This window comes from Paramormyrops kingsleyae, chromosome 5 (genome assembly GCF_048594095.1).
Source record: "Paramormyrops kingsleyae isolate MSU_618 chromosome 5, PKINGS_0.4, whole genome shotgun sequence".
In the NCBI taxonomy this organism is placed as follows: Eukaryota; Metazoa; Chordata; class Actinopteri; order Osteoglossiformes; family Mormyridae; genus Paramormyrops; species Paramormyrops kingsleyae.
In genome coordinates this window covers 8196029-8223864 of record NC_132801.1, presented here as the reverse complement: position 1 = coordinate 8223864, position 27836 = coordinate 8196029, and the positions used below count along the sequence as shown (strand labels likewise).

The 27836-nt window shown below is 51.1% G+C and overlaps 1 protein-coding gene across 4 annotated transcripts; it reads right to left on the bottom strand.

Moving 5' to 3' along the window:
- On the bottom strand, positions 1-26535 carry mrtfab (myocardin related transcription factor Ab). Of its 4 annotated transcripts, none has more exons than XM_023814542.2 (18): positions 26165-26535; positions 21775-21975; positions 9632-9697; positions 7344-7399; positions 7172-7247; positions 6907-7068; positions 6382-6545; positions 6153-6257; positions 5812-6068; positions 5380-5548; positions 4567-4923; positions 3558-3989; positions 3146-3322; positions 2907-3020; positions 2393-2539; positions 1786-1878; positions 1639-1699; positions 1-1461 (listed from the first exon to the last, which is right to left on the bottom strand). In XM_023814542.2, the coding sequence occupies exons 1-18, from the start codon at positions 26286-26288 to the stop codon at positions 923-925; spliced, it is 3300 nt and encodes a 1099-aa protein (XP_023670310.2). In that variant the 5' UTR covers positions 26289-26535; the 3' UTR covers positions 1-922. The 4 variants fall into 4 exon arrangements, with proteins under 4 accessions (XP_023670310.2, XP_023670311.2, XP_023670312.1 ...); XM_023814543.2 differs by having other exon boundaries at positions 6400-6545; XM_023814544.2 differs by lacking the exons at positions 21775-21975; positions 26165-26535 and adding an exon at positions 9863-9965.
- Positions 26536-27836: the final 1301 nt, after the last annotated feature.

The window sequence follows — 27836 nt, the reverse complement described above, 5'->3', positions numbered from 1 at the left end:
ATAAATTCAGACAGCTAACACATTTTTTTCCAAAGTGTATTTTTCTCATCTTTGATTTATATATATATACACATATATAAAAAAACAAAACATAGCCATATTCAAGTTTTCAAACCTGCATCACCAGCCAGTAATTGCCATCTTCCATCAATTTTACATTCAGGAAAAAACAGTTTATACAGCATCACCCTGTAGTCCGGTTAAAGCTCGTTAAAGCAGGAAGTCCACCAGACCACCGAAAAGGTCAAAAAGCATAAGTGCTATATGGGATGGGTCTGTTGCACAGATATGCTACAGTTACACCCTCAGCCACGAGGGGGCAGCATTAAGCTGAAAAAGTCTTCATTCGCCTGTCAGGGTGGGACAGCAGGGGAAACGGACCAGTGAAGACAATGGCTGGGCGGAATTTCCTCAGCAGAGGAAATAAGGCCGACTGTGTGAAACGTTCAAGAATGCACTTTGCCTCAGCGGTAAAAAGGTGAAAAAAATGAGTGAACATCTAGGCGTGTTTAAACCAAACCCGATCAGGCCCACAAACGGCATTCAGCAATGGAACTGAACAGGACCGGGGCACATCGGCACTGCATTGGACTGGGCCAGGTCCACCATGCCCTCCACCCCGCCCCAGGGTTCCCATGACAACCCGAAGAGGAACACCTTTGGAAGCAGGGCACCTGCAGACGGCCAGGCCGCTGCTAGCAGGGTACTGATACAGTACAGGGCGGGAGCAGGACTGCAATCCTGTCTCAATGCTATAGGGAGACAGTTCGGGTAATGGCAAGATATGTGCCAAATGTGTGTCCAAGGAAACCGTTGGCATGGATACACTGGAGTGGGTGTGGCCTCCTGCACGTGGGCATGGTGACCATGGGCTGGTCTCCTATGAATGGACAGGGTTTGTGGGGGTTGGAAGCCACAGAGGCTACAAGCCGGAGTCCCAGTACAGATGCAGGTCTGCACTGTCCAGAAAGTCTGCCGAAAAGATGTTGGAGGGCGTGTGGGAGTTGAGGGGGGTGAGCGCATGGACGCTGCTGCTCCCGCTGGGCCCCCCGCCCATGGTAATGTCCAGCCAGTCCATGTTGTCCATGGCGGGGTCTCCGAATTCCAGCCCGGGCACGTTGGAGCTGAAATTCAGCTCGCAGGTGTCCATTGGCGAATGGGGGTGGTCCAGAATGCTGGAGGTGCTCAGCATTTGGCTGTGGAGGTCGTCGATGAGGGTGGGAGGTCCGCCAGGCTCCGCCCCCAACAGAGGCTTTCCTGTGGTGCTCTCCAGGAAGTCCTCCAGACGGCCGCTCTCCACGCACGGCCCGTCCCCCACTCTGGGGGCCGATGGCGGTGGCGAGACCGCCACGGGATCGTGCGAGAGGTGCGGAGGGGAGCTGGGAGGAGACGGAGGAGGGGGGCTGGCTTGGGGGCGGGAGTTGGAGGGGCCAAAGTCAGATTTAAAGCCCACAGGGATTTCTGGGAAATAGAGAACACTTCATTAAAACAGAATATAAATACAGAAACCAAAATGGAGATGGCTTGAACAGCGAATTGTGAGAGGGGAGTTTTGGAGGAAGTTGCGTGTGGACGTGAGATAATGGAACTGGAAACCGCTACACGACGCGAGAGGCTGCCGGCGTGGGACTCCCGTACCTCCGCTCCGGATGAGGATTTCCAGCAGGTCGTCCATCTGCTGACTGCAGGAGCCGTTCTCCTGGGGGCAGAAGGTCCGTGAGGGCGAGGCCATGCAGATAAGGGCAGCTGTGTACGTGATGATGGGCCGGCAGACAGGGGACCTACCTTAGCGTGTGGCGTTGTGGGGGGGCTCTGCTTGCTGGCTGGGGAGGGAGAGCTGAACAGGGTGTTTTGGTCCCGGTTTGAACTCACAGCCCCCTGGGGGAAAAAGCAAAGAAAACCATGAACTAAACAGTTTTTATGCAAAACCATATAAAATGCTGCAAAGAAGAGATTAGAAGTCAAAATATCCTCAGATATATGATGCACGCACTCATACACTAAGGTGATCATTCTGCAAATGAGAAGGTAATAAACAGAATATAAATACTGAGACACACAGGCAGACATTTCAGGTCCAGAAAGTAAAAATCCACGCCAGGATTTTGCTTCAACCAACCAGTCGAGTACTCTGTGAATGTGGCTCTTTATATTCAACTGGTTGGTTGAAACAAAATCCTGGTTTGGATTTTTACTTTCTGGACCTGAAATGTCCGCCTCTGCTGAGACATTTGAACAATATAATCATGACATTTAAAGACATGGATATTAAAACAGACAAGAAATACAGGTAACCACTCAATTCTACACAGGTAAAGCAGTTATGGAGAAAAGACGGATGGAAAATGCAGAAGGATGAAGGTATTTAGACAGACAGACAGCGTAGCATTACCTTGTGGGCGGGGGAGGAGGGTTCTGCATGTTTGGAGGGGGGCGTGCTGTTACTGTGGAAGAAAGGCTGTAGTTTCGGTGGAGCTGAGAGAGACACCAGGGGCCCCCGTGAGCTGTTGGCCTGAATGTGGAGCCCCACCTTCCCTCCCTGAAAGGGACACAGGCAGGAATTTGGCAAGGCCTCGCTTCAGAGACACCAGGCAGGATACCTGAGGCACCAATATGGCTGCCTTGTACTCAGGGATGGAAATACTGGTACGAAAACAAAATATAATGCATTTAAATCTTTATATGCTAACTCTACTTCATTTACAGTATACAGGTTAAAATGCAAGGTATTTTATTGTCATAGCGGTGCAAATGCACATAAAATAAGTATGCATTTGTGCTTTTACAAACAATCGATTCTCAATGTATCTGTTTTAAAGGTGAATGCGTACTTGCGTACCAGTTATGTCCATTCCTGCTTGTACTGCTCATAGCAACACTGGGTGGAGTCAGGCCCTGAACCATACCTTTGTGATTGGGTGGTCAACGGGGTTAGGTTTCACTGTCTCTTCAGATTGGTTGTTGGTGTCCATATGAGGTGCTGATTGGCTAGAAGTTTTGCAGGGCGTGGACTGTACCCGCTTAGCAGTGGGTAACAATGAAGCACATGGGCAAACAAATGGGCAAAAGAGGGCAGTAATTAAATACCATAATTAGGCGTCTCTGAAAAGTCAGACACACGAAACCTGACACTGAGCCCTCCTACCTGCAGCGTGATTCGCCCCGCCCCTTTGCCATGTGGGGCGCTGCGACTGGTCACCGCAATCAGGTAGTGGTTGCCGTTGCCGTCCGTCAGCAGGGTTGGGGGCGGGTGCAACTTAAGGAGATCCAATGGGAAAGAGGAGGTGAGGGCTGAACTGGTAGCTTGTTGACTTACGAATACCTGAAAAATGGAAGGAAGGAGAGAATGATTCGCACTTAATGCTAAAAAAATAAAATAAAAATATTTTGCAAATACTGCACAACATTCATGTTTAACATACAGATTTACGGCCAATTTCACAGCTTGATTTTTACTGAAACTGGAGTGAAACGCTTCGCGCAGCAGGCAGGCACCACTGTGTGACGGAACATTCCAGGTGCGGAGCCTGATGCATCCTGGGATAGCTGACACTGACCTGCTGCAATGCAGCCTTTGACAGCTGCTGCTCCTCAGCTGCTTGCTGTGGTTCATGCAGGCCCCGGTCCAGCTGCGAGGAGGAGCCCTTAGGTAGCTTGGTCTCCGCGCCCTCCTCGTCCTCCTTCTCCCTGGCCTCCTCAGAGGGCTCCTCCTTGACGTCTCCTGGTGCCTTCCCTCCCCTCTTGCCCTGCTCCAGCTGTGAGCGCAGCGACTCCACCAGCTGCTGCTTCTGCTGCAGCATACGCGTCAGCTCCTCGATCCGCTTGTCCTTCTCCTGCAGCATCTGGTCCTTGTCCAGAGACTCCCGCGGGGGGGCCGAGCCGGGTAGCCGGGAGAAGCGGCAGGCCCCCGCCCGGGAGTGCTCCTCTTTGACGGAGGCGGGGTGCTGGGGGGAGGCGTGCAGGCTGAGCTGCGTCAGGGGGGCGCTCACCTGTTAGCAGTTAGCAGAAATGCCACAGAGTAAGAGTCAGTAAGGACTCATCATCCGGAGTCACATGTCGGTGTAGTACCGGTCGTGAACAGTGGGGGCAGCAGAGAACCATAGCGTTTGATGGACTACTTTACGAAGGAAAGACGAAAAGTGTCATGTTTAAATCTCAAGAGATGTCTTGCCATTTTAACCCAAATTAATTCAGGTGAACATGCAGGAAAGAGGAGAAAAAACTGGTTGAAGATTATTACATTAAACGAAGTATAACTGTGAGCTGGGATAATCGCTTCGGATACGACTGCCACAGCAATCATCCTTTCCCTTATAATGAGTCTCATAAATCAGAAGCTAAGCATTTATGACAGTCGCAAAGCCACCGTGAAAAATCATGAGGTTCTCAAGGAAGTAATCAAGCATGGGGAATAGCCATTAGAAACACAATTGTGTTAACAAAATATGCAAAAAATTTTCACTGAGCTCTCTAATCTGTAAGGAAGTCATGCGACTACATGAGGAAGTTGCACACTGATGGAAACCTTAAGTTTGAAAATGCACTGCCGGCAGGTCTGGGACTCACCGATTCCCCGAACACGTCACCGCTGCAGCTGGCCTCATCGGGGCTCATGCCAGCCATGGAGCGCTCGGAGGTGGCGGGTGACATGGGCGGGGACGAGCTCGTGCTGCCAAACAGTATCGTGGGAGGCAGGCTGCTCCTACTGGCTGCCAATGGTAAGGTCCCTGTGCCCGCTTCTCCTGATTGGTGGATACCTAAGCCAGGGCAAGAGCCAGTGGGCAAGCTGGTTTTTGTAGCCCCGCCCCCTCCAGCTCCCCATTGGCTGAGCTCGTGGTGGTTCCTCAGCCTGTCGATGAGGTCGCTCTTGGTTCCCGACACTGGCAGACTCCGCAGCTTGAGCTCGTGCTTCAGCTCTGCGACCTGAAGGGGGCGACAGAATGCAGCAACCATTCACCTGGTGAGAAAAGCACACAGTCTCCCACAACACAATGAGTGGTCACTTCAAGTAGGTGCCCCTACATAGTACCAGGTGCAACTTCCTTGCTTTATAAATCGATGAGTTGTCCATTCAGAGAAGCCCCTCCACACACCACCTTTGTACAGAGATACTTTTGCACTACCTGTTTTCTTTTTCAAGTCTCCTCTGACCTTATCAATAAAGTATTTTCGGCCTCAGAGCTACTGCTGATGAGATTTTTTTTTTATCACACCTCTGTAACCTATAGATGCTGCAGTGGGAGATTCCCCGCAGGGTGACAGTTTGACATACTTAGCTGCACAGTAACCGAATTCTTCAACCCTGTCTACATTCTGTGCGTTTTCATAAGCAGCCACATAACTGGCCACTGAGTTTATTTCTAAGGTGATCTGGCCCACCTTCAAATCATCCAGGTTAGGAGGCAGAGCCCCGGGTTTGGCACCCCCAACGGGAGGCTGGTTATGACGACTCGGCCCATTCTGACTGGAGGACGGAGAAGTGGAGCCAGGCATGGGACGAGGCTGGGACTGCGCGCTGGAGGAAGCGGACAGCTGATCGCCTGATGGTCTGTAGAGGTTGAGAGAGGTATGATGGTGAATAATTAACGATCGATGAGACAGCGTGGGTGGATGGGTGGGTGGTATTGTTAGAATTGGGGAAATGAGATTTCAGACATCGCTGTGGGTGGAATTACTGGGTGCTCTCAGTTCCTGGCTGGTCCAAAGGGAATCAATAAAGCAAACAAAGCAGACATTTTATCGATCAGCAGCACACGACAGTCCTCTCGCTGCCTCTTGGCGCGGCAGCTTCACGCACACGCACAAACTCACTTGGGCGGAGCGGGCAGGATGGTGTGGTAGTTATAGTGATGCTGCTGCTGTTGGTTGAGGATCTGCAGCTGCAGGAAGAGCTGCTGTTGCTGCAGCAGCTTGGCGTAGGAGTCGTCCAACTGGGGCGGCGGTTCGCGCTCCGCCTTCTGGTCGGGGGGGATGTACTGGTGGTACTTGAGTTTCTTCACCTTGGGCTTGCTCTCCTTGGGCTTCTTGGAGCGCTGCGAGGGCCGGTCCGAGCTGGACTTGGACTGGGACTGACGGTGGAGGAGAGAGGCCGATATGGGACATTGGACACGGTGACACCCACTCGACGCAGCATAGGGGATAGCACCACCCACCTTAATCAGCCCAGAGGCAGAGCGGGAGGACATTGGCGCCACGCCATTGGTCAGCCTCTGCGCGTGGATTGGCTCAGAGGCGGGGAGAGGAGTGAGGCGCGGGGCCTAATAGAATAATAATGAGCGACTTAAGGGTAAGTAGCAGTCATGAGAGCAACGTATGAAATTACTCCGCAGGGAGTAAGAAGTCTTCTAAACAGAGGGTAGAGAGAGCAAGCTAAGCGATTACCACGGACGGGGCCCGCACCTGCGTGGGGGAGGAGCCACTGCGGCTGGGCCTGCTCGTGTCTGGGGGAGAGTCCTGACTGGCAGGGTGATCCGGGGATAGGGCGTCGCTGCTATCCTCATCCAGTGAAGAGCTCTCTGTCGCCCCCTTCAGGCAGTCCGTCTCGACTGGAGGAACGGGTCAGATGAACGAAAGAGGCATTAGGGTGTTGCATCACCGCGGTCGGTTACATAGGAATAGACAGGACAAGGATGCAAAACGACGAGAGGATCAGCCTGTTATCCTATGTACCATCCAACATGCTAATGCACTAGTGCTGTACTCTGACACACTTCGCACTCTTTTCACTGACTGTGCTCACCTTCAAACACTGTTTCCCCCACAGCCCTAACAACCACACTACTGAACTCTGCCCCGATGTCCTCGAGCATCACCTCGGCTACGCCACGCGTCCTTCTGTTAGACCCTTCCAAATTCATGCAACAGCAAACACAGGCAGCTGCACTCAGAAGCAGCAGGGGGCTGTACCTAAGAGGGTGCTCCGGAGAGTGGAGTACACCGGCAGGATGTTCTTGTGGATGAGCTCCATGGGACCTGGCCGGTGGGAGATCTTGTCGTTGAGGTCGTCGGCCAGACGGGCCCTCTTCAGACGCAACTGCTTGGCCTGCAGGGAAGGCTCCGCCGACGTCTCTACGCGACACAAGACGGGCGTTACAGAGGACCTACGGCACGGAGTGGGCCCAGAACATTCCGGGCACTCAGAGACAGAAAACGGGGTTGCCAGATGCCTCACCCTCCAGGATGTGCATGCGGACCAACTCAGACCTCTCGGGGCGGCTGCGGATCTTCCGCTTCAGGTAGTCTTCAGTCTAGGAGAGGAAGACGAGGGAGGGGGGCATGAGGGGACGGGGCAGCTGGGGAAGTGACTCGATGCTGAGCGGCCCGTCCCGAGCTGGCGACCTTACCCGCGCTCGTTCCAGACTCTTCCGCTGCTCGTGGAAGGCGGCCGGGCTCTTCAGAGCTGCAGAGAGGAGGACAGGCGGTGAGATTCAATGGCGAGTTGAAGGAGAAAGGAGAACTTGGTCGACTGGAATAAGACATAACATCATATGCCACTTTTGTTATTATTAACCAGCTAAACTTCCTCTTTGGCTGTGCGCTGAAGCGGGTGTCCTTGGCGCGTCCCCCCACCCCTGCCGGGGCTCGCCGTGCCCCTCGCTGCAGGACACAAAGATCCAACTAGACCGCAACACTACCACCGCCTCAAAAAACCTAAAATCAAAAGTCAAACGTGGTTCATGCCATGTAGAGTGGTCGCATGAAAGAGGGTGGATGGTGAAATGGACCAGTGGCTCATCGCCCATTTGCAGCAGAAACTGCGAGGTACCATTTTCTGCAGGCCGACTGCTTGACAAATCCACTGCAGATGTTGTGCAAGGCTCTGCCACACCTGCTCTCCCGCTGCTGTTGTGCAACGCCGACTCTACATTTCCTTCACAACTAAAGAGCTCTCCTTTTAATTTAATGCCATGGGCAAAAACGAGCCTGATTGTGGCGTCCCTCATGTGCACCCAGTGTCACAGTCATATAGACGATTAAGCGGCCTGCATGGAGGTGAAGGCACCAGCAGCAGTGCTTCACCTGTGCTACGGCAGTGCTTCACCTTTCACTGCAAAACGCACTTCTCCAATGCAATGCCCCCTCTTAAGACTGCGGGTGGAAGTATGCCAGGATGCAACTAGTTGTTCACAACTATAGTAACCCTTCACACTGGCTTTGTCCACAGAACCACACACACCCCAGAGGTCCCAGCCCCAGCTTCTTCTGAAATTTGGTAGCAGGAACTTAATGCTAGGAACAGAGCTGCAGAAACCCCCTGATGCCTGCGGCTGGGGCCGAAGAACGTTTGGCCTGAAGGGCGGCGCTGTCCCTGCGGACCAGGCTCGTCACCCTCAGGCGATTCTTGGCGTCTGTGAATGGCCTGCGCGTTGTCATGGAGATGGCCGGGTGCCGACAAGGACATGATAAAGAACAGCAATGTCATCGGTGAGAAAAAGTCAGTGTGACCGGCTGACTTGAGGAAAGGGCCCAAAGAAGCTGCCCCCCTCTTATCAGATGCGCAATTCTAACCCGACGAATGGGGTACACCCTGGAAGGGAGAGGGACGTCAGCATTTACAGCGGGAGAGACTACCACCTCCACCCGCCATGCAGAGAGCTCCTGTCCCCAGAACAGCATGTGTGCTGGCTTTCGTCTTTGGGGGGGGAAGGGAGGGCACCATGCATGGACAGAGGACACGTCTCACTGCTGGGGAGTGCTAGTGGGTCTGAAGGGGACATGGAGAGCATTGGGGCTGCTTGCATGTGCAGGCAGTGTGCGTGTGTAGGGGGGGGTTGTGACTGAGTAGTTGACACCTAGATCTCACACCCTCACAGCCCTGGACTGGTCTTAACTGATCTTCAGCTATGGAGGAAGTGGACAGAAAATGAGAAGCCATGGGTTCTGGTAAACGGAACAGGATCCGTGACCTGATGCAGCCCCTGCAGCCTGGCTGGGGTGGGGGCTTCCCTCCTGCGAGAGTGCTCTAGCCTGCTTATCCAAGACCAGTGACAGCCCCTATACCCTGGGACTGTAAGAAGGTATCAAAGTGACCCGACACGACCTGCTTCATCCACCAACGGCTAACTTATAACCCCAGCAGTGTTAACTAAGTGGATCACATCTGGTTAACTACTAACCAGTAAACACCAGTAAACAAGAGGCACCTGTGACATCCCCATTCCATTGCCAGTGCTCCCAGTAAAAACCGACAATTGTTTACAATACCAGTATAAAAGCACCAAGGCTGCGGAGGGCTTAAACGGACACCGAATGAAAGGGCGCTGGGGTGTGCGGGGGGGGGGGGGGGCACTACCTACAGGGGTGACCGTGCATAGAGCAGGTGAAGCGAGACAAACCACCCTGACACCCCCAGCAGCCCCGAGGGCTGGAGCAGTGACACGGAGACCAGGCGAGTGGGGGGTGGGGGTGAGGGCCAGTAGATCAGAGCAGGACCGGCAGCAAAGACCGAGATCCACGCAGGCAAAGTCGAAAATGCCCAGAGCTCGTAGTGCTTACAGCTGCCGGCCCAGGTTTGCGGAGAAGGGTCGCAAGACCAGCCCCGTTAACGGACGCGTAATGGAGGTCGACAGCCAGAAAAGGGCTAAAGTGCACAGGAAATCGTGCGGCGGCGGCAAGGGCTGGGGTCACTTACGTGGCATGATTCCCTGGTTGACCAGCTCCTCCCGGGTTCGTCTCTGCTGGAGTTTGAGCTGGAGCACTGCATCAGAGAGAGGTGGCAGCAGGTCAGAATGCCGTTAGAAGGAAAAAGAAAAGCGAAACGAAAAACAGGCAAACATCCCCCACGGAAGCCCTACAGCTGGAGACTGGCGCAGGCCGCCGAACGCCATGCCAGTCACTGCACGGCGCGCGGAGCTCTACGCACCCTCTCTCTGGCACACTGGCTCTTCACTACTATTTGAGTCAAGAGGAGGAGCAGAAAAACAGGGTATGAGTGTGATTGTTATGTGCATGTGGAGGGGGGAGGGGGGGAGGTTGTCACACTTCCTGTTTCTTCATTTTCTTAGAACTGTCCACAAACTTACAACTGTCACTGCGGGCGCCGTGAGACGTAGGCCTCTGGACGGGGGCGAGGAGGAACGTCTCCACCGAATTACATTATGGGTCAGTGTGATCAGAACCAGCCCCCATCCTCAACCACCACCCTGCAACAGCTCCCTACAAGAGCAGTACTTCTCATTTCAGTCTGACACTGAAAAGTGCTCTCACACTTTTGACTGTATCGCATGTGTTTCTGCACCTGTATGTGTGTGTGTGTGTGTGTGTGTGTAGGAGGATGCTGGCCTTTCTGGTTTTTTTTTTCCTTCCTTTTGCTTTTAACACCAAGAGCTGTAACACGATGACCACAGCTGGCAGCCGGGTCTGGTTTCCATGAGCACCAGCAGAACGGACTGCAGAGGGCAGGACCCCTTGGCGTTTCAGCAGGGTGCCTGTCGCTCGAAGCCCCGGTGCACAGACGCTCAAAGGCCGCTACCCTCCGCTCGCTGACATTTCTCCCCTACTAACCAGCTCCTCGGAGCTCGTACACCATGGCTTCCCTACACCAGGGAGTCCCTGTCAGCACCTTCCGTCTCTTAAAACTGCTCATTCCGAATCACAGAGAGCCACACCCCACCCACCTGCTCTCAATCAGGTCTGCTCCAGCTATCCCTGTCTTGACACCGGGGACACCTGATCCCTACATGGAAAAGACGGGAGTGATGCTGTGCGTCGGTGGAGGAAGTCGAAGCCGGCTAAGATGGAGAAATTTGGTAGCTTGGGCCTGGCCTGTCAGTAATGTCGATTTGGTTCCTGACCCGCTGCCTGCAAAGCAGTCAAACGAGATCCGGCATCCAGGCCTGGATCCCAGGGGCAACTAGCCAACAGCTCCATGCAGCTGCAGCAGACTCTGCATTTAATCCAGCAAGTGGCGTTTTCCTCTTAAACGTCACTCACACTAAAGAGACGTCATAGTCTACTGCAGTTCTCAGCTGCCAAAAATAACCGTCGCTGAACATTTAACTGATTAATGGGATAACAGGCAGTGAGAACGTTATTCTTTTAAGGGAAGAGAGTGCCAACAGCTTTGCCTGTTCCATTATAAGTAAATGACAAGTCAACAGGAATGCAACTGAACACAAAAGGCTGAAAAATTCAACTCCTCAACGCGTCTTAAAGTAAACAGAGGGCTGTTGGAAAAACTCACACAAAATTAGCAATGGAACGAGATCAAAAAATATATCCTCAGTAAAGATCCCAGATGGTCATCATGTCCTTTAAACAAGCTGGCAAGACGAGAGAGAGCAAGACTGAAAGCTCTGAAGGTTAACGATTTGACGCCCCTCCTCCCCCTCATTTCATGGGAGGTCCCATCTTGTCTTAGGCTACAGCAGGCCCCCATTATGCAGTACGGAGACACTTCCTACTTTTCCAGGCTGCCTCTTATTGGTGGAGCCCCCAGGTGGGAGGGACCAATCAGGAGGCAGGGCATGAGGCACAGCATAGCGACAGGAATCTTGCAAAACAACGAACCTCGCAAGAAAGAGAAATCGTGGCGTTTTAAAACCACGAGTCAGCAGTGGCAAACAGGCCCTCGTTTTCATTGGTCCGGTAGACTTGCTAAGCAATCGCAAAGAAAAAGGGAATTTTACAGCATTCTTGTAAAAACAAACCTCTGTTTAGCTACAAAGAAACTGAAGAAAAAAAGATTTTTGAAAATTTAACCCAGAGGGCGGAGCAGAAATTGCGACGTCTGTTAGTCAGGTGGCTTCTGATTGGCTAGCTTGCCAGGAAAACTCCACAATATACTGAAAAAAATGTAATCTCCGGGGAAAGGAAGAGGACTGACTGCCTGGCAGTGAGGACCCCACAGCGGCAGGGCCCCGTGACTGCGGAGAGAAGATGTGGTGGGTGCAGTGCTGGGACAGTGTTGGCGTCTGGGCTCCCCCTCAAAGACGCTGCCAGTCATTCATCTCGCTGGGGCAGCAGATAGCCCTGCCCTCAGCCTACAAGCCCCACCCACAGGCCAACCCACACACAGAGTCTCCGCCCACCACTCGACTTAGTCCCACTCAGCATGTTTACTCAGTATGTTGCACACTAAGAAAATTGAATTAGTGTGTTAGTCCGACTAAAACTAGACTTTTAAAGTACATGTAAACAATACGACTGAAATTGAGAAATATGATATATTACGAAGTCGGACCAAGACACCCAGACAATGTGATTGGGAGTCGATTTACTCCTTCATATGTTCATTCGGACCCAAACTGGCCCAGGCGTTCGGCACATGCTCCAGTGTCTCCCCCGGGCTTTGACCCGGAAGTAAGAGAAGAAGCTTGGAGCACAGCAGAGGACATACAGCGTGAAATGTACAGCGCTGTAAAGCGTCCAATTCACCGCTCAACTAAAGGGCGCTTTTCCACCGCACCAGGTACCGTACTTCTGGCATTTCAAGAAAGTTATATCCAATTCTTAGTCAGCTAGATTAAGATCAGGTTTTTTCTTACCTTCAATTTGGTACAAATATCATAGCGCTGGGAGTTTGTCTCGCTAAAATATTTTTACTCTATCAGAGTAAAACGCTGTATGCATTCTCCGAGACAATCATAATCATTTTCATCCTTGCTGTGGAAATCACTCCTAGATGGGTTTGTGATAAATTTATGGTGAGCTCCTTTTTTGTTTGATAAATACCCCAATATTTATTACAACAATATCACACTGAAATATTTCCAATACCGTGCCATCATAGTATATTACACAAAATACCTTATTTCTGGCTATGCTACCCTGATCTTCTTGTACAACACAATTAAAGCTTGTGTCACTTCATTTGTCCATGCACCCATTATTATTAATGTTATTATTTGTTTTACGTCTGTGATGTAATAGGTCAACTGGAAAAAGCCCAATACTAACAAGGTGAAAGGAGATATACCGGCACCTACTGCAGCGGGTTGGACAAACTTCGGTCAATAAATTCCCCTCCTGTGCATGAATACTGGGACAAGGGCAGCGGACAACCTCCCGCAGCAGCTGTGCATGTAAATGAAATGAATGAGAAACCAGCTACAAGCATAAATGAAATATCTGCTGTATAGCCAGTTGGGTCTGGTCCCACAGGTAGCACAACGTACCCTGTTCAACGAGGTCTTTTCAAGCAGCCCCCCCCCCCCCCCTTTTAAAGAATCTCACCTCTTTCTTTTGAAATAGGCCAGATATTTAGCTATGAGGTCTACATTCAGCCCTGGGTCATCTGCGCGGTTACTGGATAGACTCACTTAGAGAGACTGTCGAGGCTCAGTCATACAGACAGATCCAGAGCACAAACAGGCCAGCCACACAGGGTAGGAGGTGAGAAACTGTTCAGATACGCACACACACCCCTGCGGTGACTCATGTATACACAAACACACACACACACACACGCACAAATCCTTAAATATTAAGCAAACCCGAATCAAAACCAGGCAAATGCACCAAGTTTAAAAGAATAACTAAAAGAATCCATCAAGCATGAAACACACAAACAGACATGAGTGACTCGGCAGGGTAACACAGTGCTCTTAAAGAGAGGCCAAAAAAGTATTTGTTTGACAGAACGTGAGCTGGCCTGCCTTAAGCTAATAGCTCATTCACTGAGCAAGGACAGGAGCCAGAGTGTGAGAGGAAGAGAGGAAGGGAGGGAGAAACGTTCACCCTGTGAGAAGCAGTGCCATGTGCCACCCAATCAGGACAGACATTTAAGAATCATACGTTTCTGTGTGCCGGCAGTGTGAGGCTCAGTGTGTAGCAATAACCTCACACACAGAAGGTTGTTGGTTTGCGTTCCAGCTAGGTTTGGTGCATGTGGGGTTGCCTGCCCTCGATCCCCACAAAGACGCAAAGTTAGGTGACCTTAAGTTGCCCACTGTGTGTGCTCCCGCTACAGCCCTGTGTTCCCCCCCCCCCCCCCCCCACCTCCCAAAATAGGCTCCAGGCTTTATGCGCACTAAACACACAGAAACAGAAAGACTAAACGAAGCTGCACTTACGTCAGTGGAAACATTGAGAGCCGTGAGACCCGGCCCACCAAAAGAACGGGTCGAGCGTGAGGCTGACGGCCCAACCGACGGCAACGGAGGGCAGCCTGTGAGAAAGAGCCGTCACACCCGGAAGATCGGGTCACCCCCAGGCATGAGCACCGGAAAGCCCATCAGCGTAGAGCTGCTCTGCACTGCTTAAACACAGGCACCACAAGGCCTAGAGCTGCAGTCTCCAGCCAGTCTATCTCTGACTTTCATAGTCGATCGCTACAGTTCTACCGACTGGGACCCCCCCAGGTGTTAACACTTACCACCTAGCTCTTGGTGTGAATAAGATTGGAGACCTCTGGCCTAGAGTGTCACATATAGGCCTGTCATGATAATTATGTTATGGACTTATTGCACGATATATAAATATAACCTTGATCATTTTTTCTGACCTCAATATTTGCATTTTAGCCAGTCATGCCGTTTCTGCCATCTCATCTGCTCTCTGTGTCGCAAGAGCCCCGAGCGTATGCAATGCCGTGCCGGACCGTCCACAGTCCTGAAAGCTCATACTTTCAGTGCCAATGCACCAGGCAAAGCTGCTATTAGAACACATGTTTATGAAGTGTGGTACTGATAAGAATAAATATGAATTTCACTAAAACTAACCAGGTTACAACTGCTAACAAAAAATTTCCATATACTGAAATTAAATATGAAAAACTACAAGTAAACAACTATAAATACTGGTTCCAAAACCAATGATGACAAAATAAAAACAAATCAAATACTTTCCGTTACCATTTTTAAATACTATTTTGCTAAAGTAATGATTCTGCGGGACTTGTTTATTGTTGGGCATCTCATAACCCTGAACGAGCTTGTAGTAGCCAGCAAAGTTCTGCAGCTTTCTGTGCATCCCTAGAAATGATTATTAAACCCTAAAGCAAAATAAATACTAAATTGATTTACATCATTAAAAGAGAAACTAATGAAACCACACCTAAAACTAAACTAGATCTCAAATGAAATCTAAAGACTAAATTTAAAAAAATCTAAACGTTGACACACACAAAAACATACATGGGTATATGGTGTTGCAGTACAAACGCATCTTATTTTAGTTTGTAACCATCTGAGAGTCTTTATAATCTTGTAGCAAGGAATTATATACATGCAAGTATTTCCGGACTTTCACACTCAACCATTCTTCAAATATGCTAACCATTTTGATTAAGATTCTGATTACAGAGGCCAGAAAAATACATACAAGTATGCATGTGAGTGCAATATATATATTATCTTTCACAATCTATTGTCTGACTTCCTGTTACTTTTCCCTGGCTGATGCACAATCGAAGTTCGTTCCCGTCACTGAGCAGAGCTTCACAAATCTGGGATGACAGTATATTGCCTGTAAAGGAGCAAATGCCTCTCAGTGCCAAATGTTTAATATATAATGCAAATTTTTTAAACAGAGTGTCTTATCCATTTTATTTTTTTGGTTGTGTGGTTTTATTTATGTTTTATTAATTTAGGATATTTTCATTTTTTGACATTCCAGTTCTAATGTCTGAATATTCTTAAGAATTAAAAGCTCACTGCTCTTTGAAAGGGGGTACTTGCATTATTATGCTAATATATTAGCATTATATCAGTGGCATAAAATGATCTTAAAATTACAATAACATCATTTATCATTATTATTTCTGGGGAAATGTATCCTCCAACAGAAGTAGTCATACTGACAGGCCTGGCTGCATGCATACATTAAATCATTTAGCAGATGTTTTGTCCTAAGTGACGCAAAGTGATCAGTCCCCGGAGCAACTGAGGTTAAGGACCTCGCTCAGGGGCCGAACAGTGACATCACTCTACCAGCCATGGGGACCGGTGATGTAATTATGAGTCAAGTCTACAGAACATCGCTAATGCTGAAAGGCAACACTGAACAGGCAAACAATGAAACTTACTGTACAACCTAAGAGTGCCCATAATATCCCTTTTCTATTTTATTCTATTTGATGAAATTAGCCAGCGATGGTCAGAACAAAAGCAGACCAGGACTTTGGGGAGCACGGTTTTACATCATCACCTGATTGGCCGAGAAAAGCCTCACATGTTCATTCAAATCGCAGGCGGCTTGTTTCTGCTGGGCTTCAGGGGGCGGCCCCGAGGACTGCCTGAATGAAAATTCCGGGGATTCCTCGAACAGTGCAGGGTGGAATACTTGATGTTTCCCCCCGCCCAAAAAAACAGGGTCAGCTAGAAGGGTGTGTCACAGAGCGACCCGGTCCAGACCGTCCTGAAATCCCGCCCGGTTTACCCCACCGCAACACCGCCGTGAAGCAGGGCCAAAGTCCATGTTTCTCATCGGGCAAGACATCCGGCTACCTAATGTTTATGCAGCATGTCCTCCATCAGTAGTCAGGCTTATTCATCAGTCTTATCTCACTCTCAGCATCATTACTGCTCCTTCATGTGCCCCGATAGCCTTATTTGGCATCGCGGCAGCCACACAAAGTACACAAATAATGAGCGATTTTCTCAGTATGCGTGGGAGGCATAGGCCGCCTTGTCAACACGCTGGGCTGTGGGGGGGGGGGGGTGACTGTCCTCAGGTGAGGAGGGTGGCTCTGTCATTGGCAGGAAGGGAAGAGCAGTTGTACCACAGAACACAGCAGTACTAAGCTCCCAGCGTATGTGTACATACAACACGTGTCAGACATGCAAAATAAGGGGACAGACATTACATCAGAACTGAGTAGCAGTCTGCATGGGCAATCAGCTACTGCTCACTGGATGCCATGACAACATCCAGGTGCTGCAGTATCGATAGGATTAGCTGCATCAACCCCCCCTCCCCCCAACAGCCCAACAACAAGACTGGCATATCAGTGTGAGGTCATCCATCAGATGACCTCACACTGCTCATGTGACCTCCTCTGAAGCATTCCTGCGAACTTTATCAAACTCCTGTTCTTGTTTCCCTTCTTAACCAGGGGGCAAAAGGTCATGCAGAACTCCACAACTGATAAAAAAAAAAAGCCTGAAGCCTGAAGCCTTTAATCCCAGACCCTTCAGGGCCTGTGGGAGGAGGGGGGGGGAGTTGAGAAAGATCAAGGAAGAGAGGGAGAGGAAGGGGTCTCAAGGAAGAGGGGAAGCGGGCTGGGCTACAGTAACGCAAGAGTAGTCTTAAAATGCTCTGTCAATATCCGCAACGGTGATCCTTACCATCACTCACATTTGTGTGAGGCCCCTGCTGGCCATAAATAGTCATTACACTGGGAAGAGGCAGGGGGGACGTATTTTGCAAGGCCCAAGAAACATCAAACCCAACCCTGAACACCCCCCCCTTCCAAAGTGCAGTGCTGTGGGTGGAGTCTTAGTAGGTCTCAACAGCCCAATTTATATTACTGTAACTGCCCCTCCCCTGTCACAGTCCACATGTGCCGTAAACACCCCCCACGTCACCTCACACTTACGCCGGCTCACGCTTGCTGCCTGGGAACCACACTGCGGACAGTAACAGGCGAAGCCGTGACCCTCCACCAGCACGCGCACACTCACATGCACGTGGATTTAGCAGCCAGGCCTGAACATCACACACAGCACGGTGCTGGCAGGGCAGTCAATGTCGACCACAACCTGCCTTCCACACGATGAAGATATCAGCAGGGGGCCTGGGGAGAGTGCATGGTCTCACTGCATTAATTTCACCTCGTTATCTGTAACATTGAAACAAGCTGCATGAACTACGCTAAATAAGGATGGGGGGGGGGGGGGCACCCCTGACCCAGCCAAACACCCTCACCCCCGCAAGCTGGGTGGCATTCCTGCAAAAACATAGCCCTGGGGGGCTGGTGGTGCAGGCTGAGGCGTTACTCACACGGCCCCCGAACCACCTCCCCCTTTCAGACCTGCTGCTACCTGAACATCTGCCTGCGCTCTGCATGGCACACAGGCCTGTCTGTTACTGCGGGACCGAGTGCCACGCCCTGCCCGTCCAGCTGCGGGCCTGCCGACACAAGCAGGGCTGCATGTAGCATTTTCAGCTATGATCCTTTTAGTATTGCGACACCAGCTAGGCTATCCATCCATCCATCGACTTCCCACTACTGCCTGTCCTGAAGGGTCATATATATACAGTATATATGCTATGGTGTGACCATTTGTTTTCCATACACCTGTGCAGACACAAACATCCAAGATCATATGAATGCATAAGGAAGAGCACAGTGAGTGTGCAGGGAATGCAGCAGGAATGAGCGCCTGCTTGTGCAGTCCTGCATGGTAAAGAGCTCTAATCATGCAGGAATGCATCAGTCTGTCTCTCAAGCCACGCCCTCCCAGGACACCGGGGTGGGGGGGGGGGGGGGTCCTGCATGGAGACCTGAGGGCAGAGCTCCGTGCCGGTGTCGTGCAAACGGCCCAGTCAAGCCGGTTTACCTCACCGCGACACCGCAGTAAAGCAGGGCCAAAGTCCATGTTTCTTATCAGGCAAGACATCCAGCTACCTAATGTTTATGCAGCATGTCCTGAGCAAGGGAGACGGACCAAGGACAGGATTGTGGGTAAGAAGTCGCCCCCATTTCTCAGTTAAACTTTCCATCCATTCATGCATCCATACATAGAGACTCTCTTGCAGTAAGATGTGGTTGTAAAGGGGGGAGCTTCTTACGCTCCAATGTCACCCCCCCCCCCCAAAAAGGCTGACCGCTGGCACGACAGGAGATCACTGAGTGGGAAACACAGGCGGGAGCAAAGAAGCGCCATACCTGAGTGGACGGCCATGGACGTCAGCCTCTCCTGCATGCTGGAGCGCCCATGCAGGCAGGCAGACGGGGTCAGAGGAGCACCGGCGCGAGCGGGGGCTGCGGGGGCTGCAGTGCCGTCCCTCCGGTGCTCAGCAGAGTCGGCGGTGCCCCGGCCGCGCACGCTTCCCGTCAGCTCGCACGCACCTCGCCGCCTCCCTCAGCATTTCCTCTCTATTTGCAGTCCTGCCTTTCCTTTAGCCCCAGAAACTCCTCTGACTCTCCGCCTCCTCCCAACTGGGAGACCACAGGAGCCGCTGACATGGGCTCCGACCACGGGCCCTCCCCCAGCGGGAACTCCCCCCGCCCGTGCCCTCCGGCCCTTCAGGAAGGCTACCCAGGAGCTGTGGGATTTTACCACATTCCAGGCTGAGCTCTGCCCCCCCCCCGAACAGTGACGACCCAGCCCCGGTTATGCAAGCCTTCCCTACCCACAGTCCCCAGGCGCCTGGCCCCGCCCATCCACCCTCGCTTAATCTTTTCTTAAATCTCACTCTCCGCCTCCCATGGCTTGTGCTAACCCACAAGCAGGCCATGACAGGCGGGCGGGCGTGCAAACGTGCGCTCATTCTCTCTCACGGAGGGGAGCATCAAACCCTTGAGGGACACTCTCAGATCCCTGCCCCCCCCCCCCAATTGCATGGAATCACATGGGTCCTGCCACATCCCTCAGGGGTGAGAAACTCTGCTAGAAGTTTCTGCGTCAGCCGTTGATGGACTGAGAAGGCTGCAGATTCCAGAACCAAGCAGAGCATGACATAAAGGCCCGGTTCTCTCATGGCGTAGTACGCAGAACCTGCTGGAACGTGCCTGCCGCCTGGGGAGAAAACAGGAGCAAGAGGCAGCAGAGGAGGATGGAAAGCGGCTGCCATGGCCCCCCCCAGCCTCAGAGCTGCACGCTGGCTCCGCCCCCCCTCGTCCGCCTGCTCCCCATGCCAGACTCCGCCACCCTTCATCACTCCATCCCTACCTCCAAGCTCTTCTCACTCCCAGGTTCAACCTCCCATTTCTTCTGTGCCAGAGCATGGACTCTGGACTGTGTGAGCCAAGCCTCTCCACCAACACCCCCGCACCCCCCCCACCACTCACTCCTTCAGGTCTTCACTTCCTCAGAACATGCCGACCTTTCACCAAACCCCCCGGCCATACATGCCGCTGCGTTACTGCAGCCTCCACCCTAACTCCAACACCCCAGTGTGCTGTTTTCTCCATTACAACCCCAGTTCTGTCATCTGCACATTTATAGTTTCTGATACCACGGGGCGGTCAGCCACGATGAGAAACGGATCTCATGTGGGCTCCAGCTCTACGACACACCCTCCTATTTAAACTTCACCTTTGCTCACATCAGACCTGGTCTCAACACCAAATACAAATAATCTCTCACACACTGGGAAACTGGGGCACTATAAATGAGTCACAGTTACACTAAGTCTGCCTGATCCTCTATTGAGGTCTAATTTGTTGCGTTTTTTGGTGTAAACCGAAGTCCACCATGTACACCTCACCATATTTGGCTAAACCGCTCTCAGAAATACTAAACCTAAGTCACACAGCTCTAATTTACAAACAGTATTGGTTTATTATGCAAAGTGCTGGACGATTATGAAAGCAGCGTCAGACGGACACAGGAGCATTTGGGGGTAAGAGCCTTGTTCAGGGGCCCAATGGTAACATCACTTGGATAAATCTGGAATTTGAACCAGTGACCTTCTGATCACAGGGACAGCATCCTAACTCTCTGAGCCACACGCTGCCTCCATTATTTACTATTCTCTTGGCTAGCTTAGAAGGTTTCCCAATTGTTCGAGGGATGTAAGCAGAAATAGTTCTGGTTTCCTTGGGTTTTTCCTTGATGACCGCCACTGTATGGGGTCCATGCCATCGACACAGATGTTGCTTTGACAGCGTGGGTGAGACTGCGGTGGTCAGACAACAATACGTTCAAATCCTGAGGTCAGTGTTCACGCTTCCTCATGTGTGCTGTAAGGTGCATAAGAATTTCACCAAGGAAAACTTTAAAATTCACCTAAAAAATAAGGTCGTGATGTTGTAATGGTGGAAAACAGGTCCAGTGAATGAACAAAGTGAGCATTAATCACCAGGTAAAAAAAAAACTGTCCATTAACTGTCCCAGTGTATAAAGTTTCCAGAGAGATCCGCACTCAATGTAATAAGAAAAAGACATCCATAAAAACACAAAGGAGGGTGATCCAAAGAAATGAGAAACTGGAGAGTAAAGGGGACAGAGACAGAGACAGAGGAAGACAGAGAGCGACAGGACAAGGACAGAGAGAGAGAGAGAGAGGGGGACAGAGAGAGAGAGAGAGAGAGAGGGGGACAGAGACAGAGAGAGGGGGGGAACAGAGAGAGAGGGACAGAGAGAGAGAGGGGGGGACAGAGACAGAGAGAGAGGGGGGGGACAGAGAGAGAGAGGGGGACAGAGAGAGAGGGGGACAGAGACAGAGAGAGAGGGGGACAGAGACAGAGGGGGACAGAGACAGAGAGAGAGGGGGACAGAGAGAGAGGGGGGGGGGGGACAGAGAGAGAGGGACAGAGAGAGAGGGGGGGGACAGAGACAGAGAGAGGGGGGGGACATAGACAGAGAGAGGGGGGGGACAGAGAGAGAGAGGGGGGGGACAGAGACAGACAGGGGGGGGACAGAGACAGACAGGGGGGGGACAGAGACAGACAGGGGGGGGACAGACAGGGGGGACAAGGGGGGGCAGGGATGATGGGGGACAGAACGAGAGAGGGGGAGGGGGACAGAAAGAGAGAAGAGGACGAGGAGACAGAGCGAAAAAGGGTGGGATGAGGGGGTACAAGGGGGGAGGGGAGGGCAGAGAGAGAAAGGGACAGAGACAGAGGGAGGGGGGGGGGGGGACAGAGACAGAGGGGGACAGAGACAGAGGGAGGGGGGGGGGACAGAGACAGAGAGAGAGGGGGACAGAGACAGAGGGAGTACTGACCATTCTTCCTCTCCTGCAGGGGGAGCAGCAGAGCTGCGTTGGGCTGCAGTGAAAGCTCCTGCAGTTCATCGGCCACTGCTTCGCTCTGGGGGCTGGAGGTGGAACCAGGCGCCACGGCGACCACCGCATCGCCGGGGATCCGCTCCGGCCCATTGGGTGGCTCCTGCACCGCCAGGGCGAGGGGGCAGGTGATAGACACGCCTGGGGGTCGGGGGCAGAAGGAAAGAACGACTCTTTAATTAAATAGAAGTAAATATTGTCAAAGTGCACTATTCATAATAAAATAAACAGGCAGCAGAAGGACTACAGACTTTTGGGGGCACAGCGGTTTAAGGACCTGACTTTTCACTGGTTCTAAGAGGGAAGGAACAACCACTGTTGATCACCAGAATAAAAGCAGCAATTGAAGCCTGTGCAGACAGCTTGGAAAAACTAGGTAAATCCATCCATGTCGTTTCCATAAACCAGTACAGGGTCTCGCGAGCCCTGGAAGCAGCGAATACGAGGTAGGGGACACATGCTCGCTCGCTCTCACTCTCTCACACTCACTCACTCACACTCTCACACACAGAGGTAGGAAGACAAACACACACACACAGGAGTCAAACCCACAGCCCTGCTGCTCTGAGGGGGCTGCGCCGTCCTCAGACCCAATGCACCACCATGTGATGAATAAGCATTACAGCTTTTTATTTATTTAGCAGACTGTTATAGTCATGCACATTTTTTAAAGCAGAGTTAGCCAGTCCTTGATCAGGAGGCCAATGGGGAAATTACTTTGCCGACCCTTGGATTTGAACCAACAACCTTCTGATCACAGGCACAGTATAAGCCATACACCATCCTAATATGGTAAGACACTGTATTTTTACATCACTGCTAATACATGACAAACCTGGATTCTCACATTATCGGATGTTGATTCCAGTGATGAGTGACAGGGCCCACTGGGACCGGCGAACTGCAGCACACTGGTAGAGGTGTGAGGCAGAACCTCCCCCTCCAGCCAGGGGGCAAAAGAGGGCTCAGTCTTGCCCACCGACCCACATGCACATAAACACACACATAAACACAGCATCCTGCCAGACAAGTCAGCGCAGTGCGGCGTGTCCATAAAAGCTAACGCCCACGTGCCGACGCCCACACGCTCTTAACGGGGTAACGGGGACACGCGGCTGCTAAGCGACCGGGCTGTTTCCATGACGACGCAGCCATAACTGAAGCAGACCCATGTTGATGCGCCGGCACACGGGTTTAAACGGCACATGCGTGGCGAGTTACCGTCAGGCCCTGCCGCGCAGTGACAAGCAGACCAAAACCAATCACCAGTACAGGACTCATTATCACAGAGGGACCCAGATGAGTCTGCAGCGCTAGCAGCTGCACGGGTTGCTCACCGGCCGGCTCGGAAGGCACCCACCCAAGCCCGAGGCACAGTGCTGCTCCAAAATGCTCCCCGCTGGGACCAGTCATGGGCTGCCATCCGGCGGGGGGGGGATTGGACCCCTTAAGAACGTCAGCGGTGGAAAGTCTAAGCCCCGCGGCAAAAATAATGATCAGCTCCGAAGGTCTTTCGAGCCGGTGCCCGGTTTGTCTACCTCTCTCCCGCCTGCTCAAGCATGGGATCAACATTAGAGACAATCAGAGACCGGAGCAATAAAGTTATTGACCGATATAATAGCTCCCTCTGACCCCCCCCCCCAGCAGAGATAAACCACAGGAGTCATAAAACAAAAACTCGCACAGAAATGTCATCAACCAGAGCCAAGGCTGGGGAGGAGCCTGGGGCAGGGCTGGGGGTCTGGAGCAGAAGCTGTCTGGGTGCCATGCGGAGTCACGGGTGCGGCTCCTGGGCCGGGAAACCTGGCCTGACCGCGGTGGGTAGGGCCCCGATGGCCTGTGAGTGACACCCTGAGGCTGGCTTTCCATCTAGGTTGGGGTGACCACACTGGCTCGGGTGACACTCTGGGCCGCAGGGCGAGGCTGCGCACTGACACAGGCGGCCTGGGTGGGACCCCATTCTCTAGCACTGATGCATTTCCTGGCTGGGAAAGCACTCTCCTCAAAGCTGCCCCGCTCTCAGGATTCCCCCCCTGTAAACACCCCGGAACACATTACGAGGACATTCTCAGTTTCCTAACTGCTGAGTAACCAATTCGCTTGACACTATTCCCTCATTTTTCACCACATTACATTACCAAAGATGCCGCATGGAAACTGGAAGGACAAAACGGATGGAGTCACTTCTAGCCCTAAACCGCTGACCTCACCAGCTAATGCCTCACCATGTACCTACAGTCAATGAAGCAACTGGACTGAGAGGCTCCGCCCACCCTCCAAGCTCCGCCCCACAACCTCAATCACACCTAGTCTCCGCCCTTCTCCCACCATGAGTGACCTTCACCACAAAAAGATTTTTTTCTGTGTGGAAACAGAAGTGAAAACAGCACAGGGAGACAAAAACGTGGTGAGGGGTCAGGGGGGGAGGTCTATGACCAGGGCTAGAGCAAATGTGCACCAGGCAGCTGTCCTCAGACAGCATGATACCTCGCACACATCACGCCAAGACCCTGCAACCAGGGGCACCACTCAAAAGTGTAGTGACTGTTTGTGATCAACAGCCCCCCCCCCCCCACAAAAATGTATGATTTGATTGGTGGTTAAAATCTCCTCTGCCTGAAATTATCCTCATACCCCCACGTACAAGACGCTTGGCTCGAGCTGGGCAGACAGGCTACTGAAGACCAGCAGAAAACATTTGTGGAGGAAAGTGCCCTGCGATTCTTAGAAAGCAGAGATTGCGGTCTTGCAGGCATTCTTCCCTGCGTGTCCCTGCATGCCTGGGCACATCGGAGGGTTGTGGTTTGTAACGGCTGGCTTGGGCCGCGGGAGGACTCCTTAAAAGTGGTTTAAATTTACCCAGCTAACACGTTAGGCTATCAAGTCCAGCTAATACAGATGTCAGGCTGTGGAGAAATGCAGATTTATCTTATTATTGGAGATGCTGAGAGAAACAGTGAAAGGTGACTGTTACCTGCATAATTCAATGAAGAGTCAATGAAAAAAAAAAACAATCCACTGATAGCGAGGGAGAAAAACCAAATGTGAGAACAATTAAAAAACATGACGCTACGCTATGAAGATGCTATGAAGGAGTGCAGATTCGAAACTCAACCCACAGGCCAAACCACACGTGCAGGAAGTACATCACTCCTTGGGGGCAGACGGACTCCCATACAGCCACACAGGGCTGCTTCCAAGTCAGTAAAATGCTGACCGTTAAAACCTTAAAGACTGTGGGGAAATGTGTGAAAACACACCTAAGCAGAAAAGGGTTTAGTGTATATATAAGCTTTACTTATATATAATTGGTTATTATTCATATCTATCTTTCATGTATTGGACCTGACAGGACTGGTTTAAAAAAATGTTAAGAAGGAAATAGCAGAAGGTTGTGATGATGTCGTACATAAAACCCCACCCTACCCCACCCCAGCCCAGCCCGAAGGCATACACTTTTCAGGCAAAAGAGAAATGTGTAAAATAGCAGGAGTTTATTATTGTTATGATTATTATTATTATTATTAATAATAATAAATACATCGTTAAATACAAATCACCTGTACACACTAAAAAGACCCAAAATCCATGCAGATATCCTTGGACGACATTAAGAAGCAGTTTTCATGGGTGCTATTTTTCACAACGACATCACTCCGAAATGGGACAGGCAGCAACCGCAAAGCAGCTCACGGCTTCCTCATTTCGGCCCCGCAGCATCACTCGGCATTCATCACAATACCCGTTTTCATGCCACCGAGGGGGGCGCGTTGTATAAGCAGGCTCCGTTAGTGGGCTTTATTTTATTTTTTGTCTTGCTTTGATTTTCATAGAAACGCACCTTTCTGCAGGGGCTCCGGTCCCACACGCTCGACCACGCCGCTTAGCTACCGGGTTTTGAGTGCGAAGCTCGCGGTGACCAACTGCAGCTGGCGAATAAAAATGTGAAAAATAAAAAGGAAAAATAAAACAGGGCTGGAGCTCATTTGAAGGGGGGGGGGGCTTTTGAGCAAGTAGGTGTTTGTGTGAGAGGATTAAAAGATTGCGAGTGTGTGACGCCGGAACGGGGACGCGACCCAAATTTTTCACCCTCAGCGAAAACAGCTGCGAACCAAACCAAACCAGTCAGCCCGGGTGTGACAAACCTAGGAGACCCTGGTTTTAATAACCCAGCCTGTCAGCTGTCCTGTGGGCTCCCAGTTAATCTTCACAGGCGGTTACACGGTCTGGGAACGAGTTGGTCACCCCTATTCCCCGGGTCGAGGTGAACCGACCGATGCCTTCAGCCGGATTAAACGAGCTGTCAAAGCGGCATGACAGAGAAACTCACCTGGACGCTTGGGCGGCGGTGGTCGCTGTATCCAGCACGCTGCCCCACGGCCGCTCATCAAACGCGGCGGCCGCTTTTTCTCTCTGCGGATATTAGTAGTTTTTTTTAAGCTACAGCCAGACATACGCCTCGCCGGCGCCACGAAAAACACATGCAAGCTGCCAGCAGCCGCTCAAAAAACGGGGAAGGAAACGGTTACGGGCACGCGCATCCCATCACGCTCCACCAAATCACGAGCGTATCGGATCGATTAGATAAAAATTCCACTGTTATCTGTTAACGAGCTTTAACGTTCATTTCTCGGCATCAGCAACCCAGCAAAACTCGCTTCCGATGTCCAAAAAACTTCAGCCTGAAACCCCTCCCATTCCATTCCGCTCCGGCTTCTTCCGGCTGAATGTCGCTCGCCAGCGATTGGGTTCTGCTTGATTGATGGAAATCTGCCCCAATCGGATTCCATCGTGATCCATCCGGTCGTAACAGTCCAATAACAGTAAAAAATGATGTCAAGGTGTAAACCAATCAGTATGTTGTGGTTTTATCGCCGATGGTACGTGCACCAGTTCTAAATTTTCAAACGGGGTCTTTTGGTTCTGATTATTATCTAACGTTACAAAAGCAGTTTATGTGCGTAGTAAAACGACTGAAATCATAAGAACGTATATGTTTTATATCGAGCTAACATTGTCCGCCATTACTCCCTTACACCCGCTCGAATCAACAGTTCTCACCTTTATGTGAAGCATAGATATTATTTTGAGCAGAACCTCCCCTAGTGGACAAAAAGCGTAGTACTCGCTGCGGAGTGTATGACAACAGGCGATACTCAATAGTAGGCTTGTAGGTGACAGAACCGGCCAAATATACCAATGATACAAACAAAGTTTTAAAATGCATGCATGTGAGTTACCAGTTCACATCCCGTTGGTTATTTTGTTGGTTTCGTAAGCCTTACGTCGTGCCTCTATCTATTATCATATGTCATTCGATCGTGGTTTTCAGTCTCATTTCTCACATCGCTTCCTTAGTAGACACTTTCGTACAGTGTAGTCTGAAACTAATCCAAATGCATTACTGCGACAATACATCATGCCCATTGTGCTGCCCGTGAGTAATATGTGTAGATTATTTCTGGCACATATGAGTTTATGTGAGGTTGTTGTTAGCTGTACACGTGATATACAACTCGGCCGTAAATTGGATCGCAGTATACCTTTTCTTATTTTCTCCATTTTGGATTGTACTGATGGGGTGACCTAAATCCGTCCTCTCGTGACAAAGACTGACTCAATATGCGTACAATTTTCCACCTTCGTCATATCCTCTCTCCCCATGTATAATTCTCAGTATATTTTATATAGAGCAAAGCCCATTTGAAAGCAAGTTGTCTGGAAGTACTGTGATTTTGTTGTGATATGAATCTATAATTCATTCCGTAGTCATTTGCGTAGCAAGTTATGGGAAAATTCCTTCTAGAAAGTTATTTACTGAATTATGTATGACTTGTGTATTACTGGGGGGAAAACCCATTAGCGATTAGTACTGGCTGTAAAGGGGCTGGGGGGGGGGGGGGGGGGGGGCATAGGATGATTCCAAGGGCCCCTGAGTGACGGGCCCTAAAAAACTTGAAAAATAACTCAATTGGTCTGTACTGGGGGGACCAATATGATAT

Excerpts from the sequence above, each read along its gene's own strand:
- mrtfab (XM_023814542.2), bottom strand. The coding sequence starts at position 26,288 with ATGTCTGGCTGTAGCTTAAAAAAAACTACTAATATCCGCAGAGAGAAA. Across the intron at positions 21,976-26,164 it reads ACCGCCGCCCAAGCGTCCAG|GCGTGTCTATCACCTGCCCC; the intron begins GTGAGTTTCTCT and ends CCCGACCCCCAG. Across the intron at positions 6,258-6,381 it reads AGGTGCGGGCCCCGTCCGTG|GCCCCGCGCCTCACTCCTCT; the intron begins GTAATCGCTTAG and ends TTATTCTATTAG.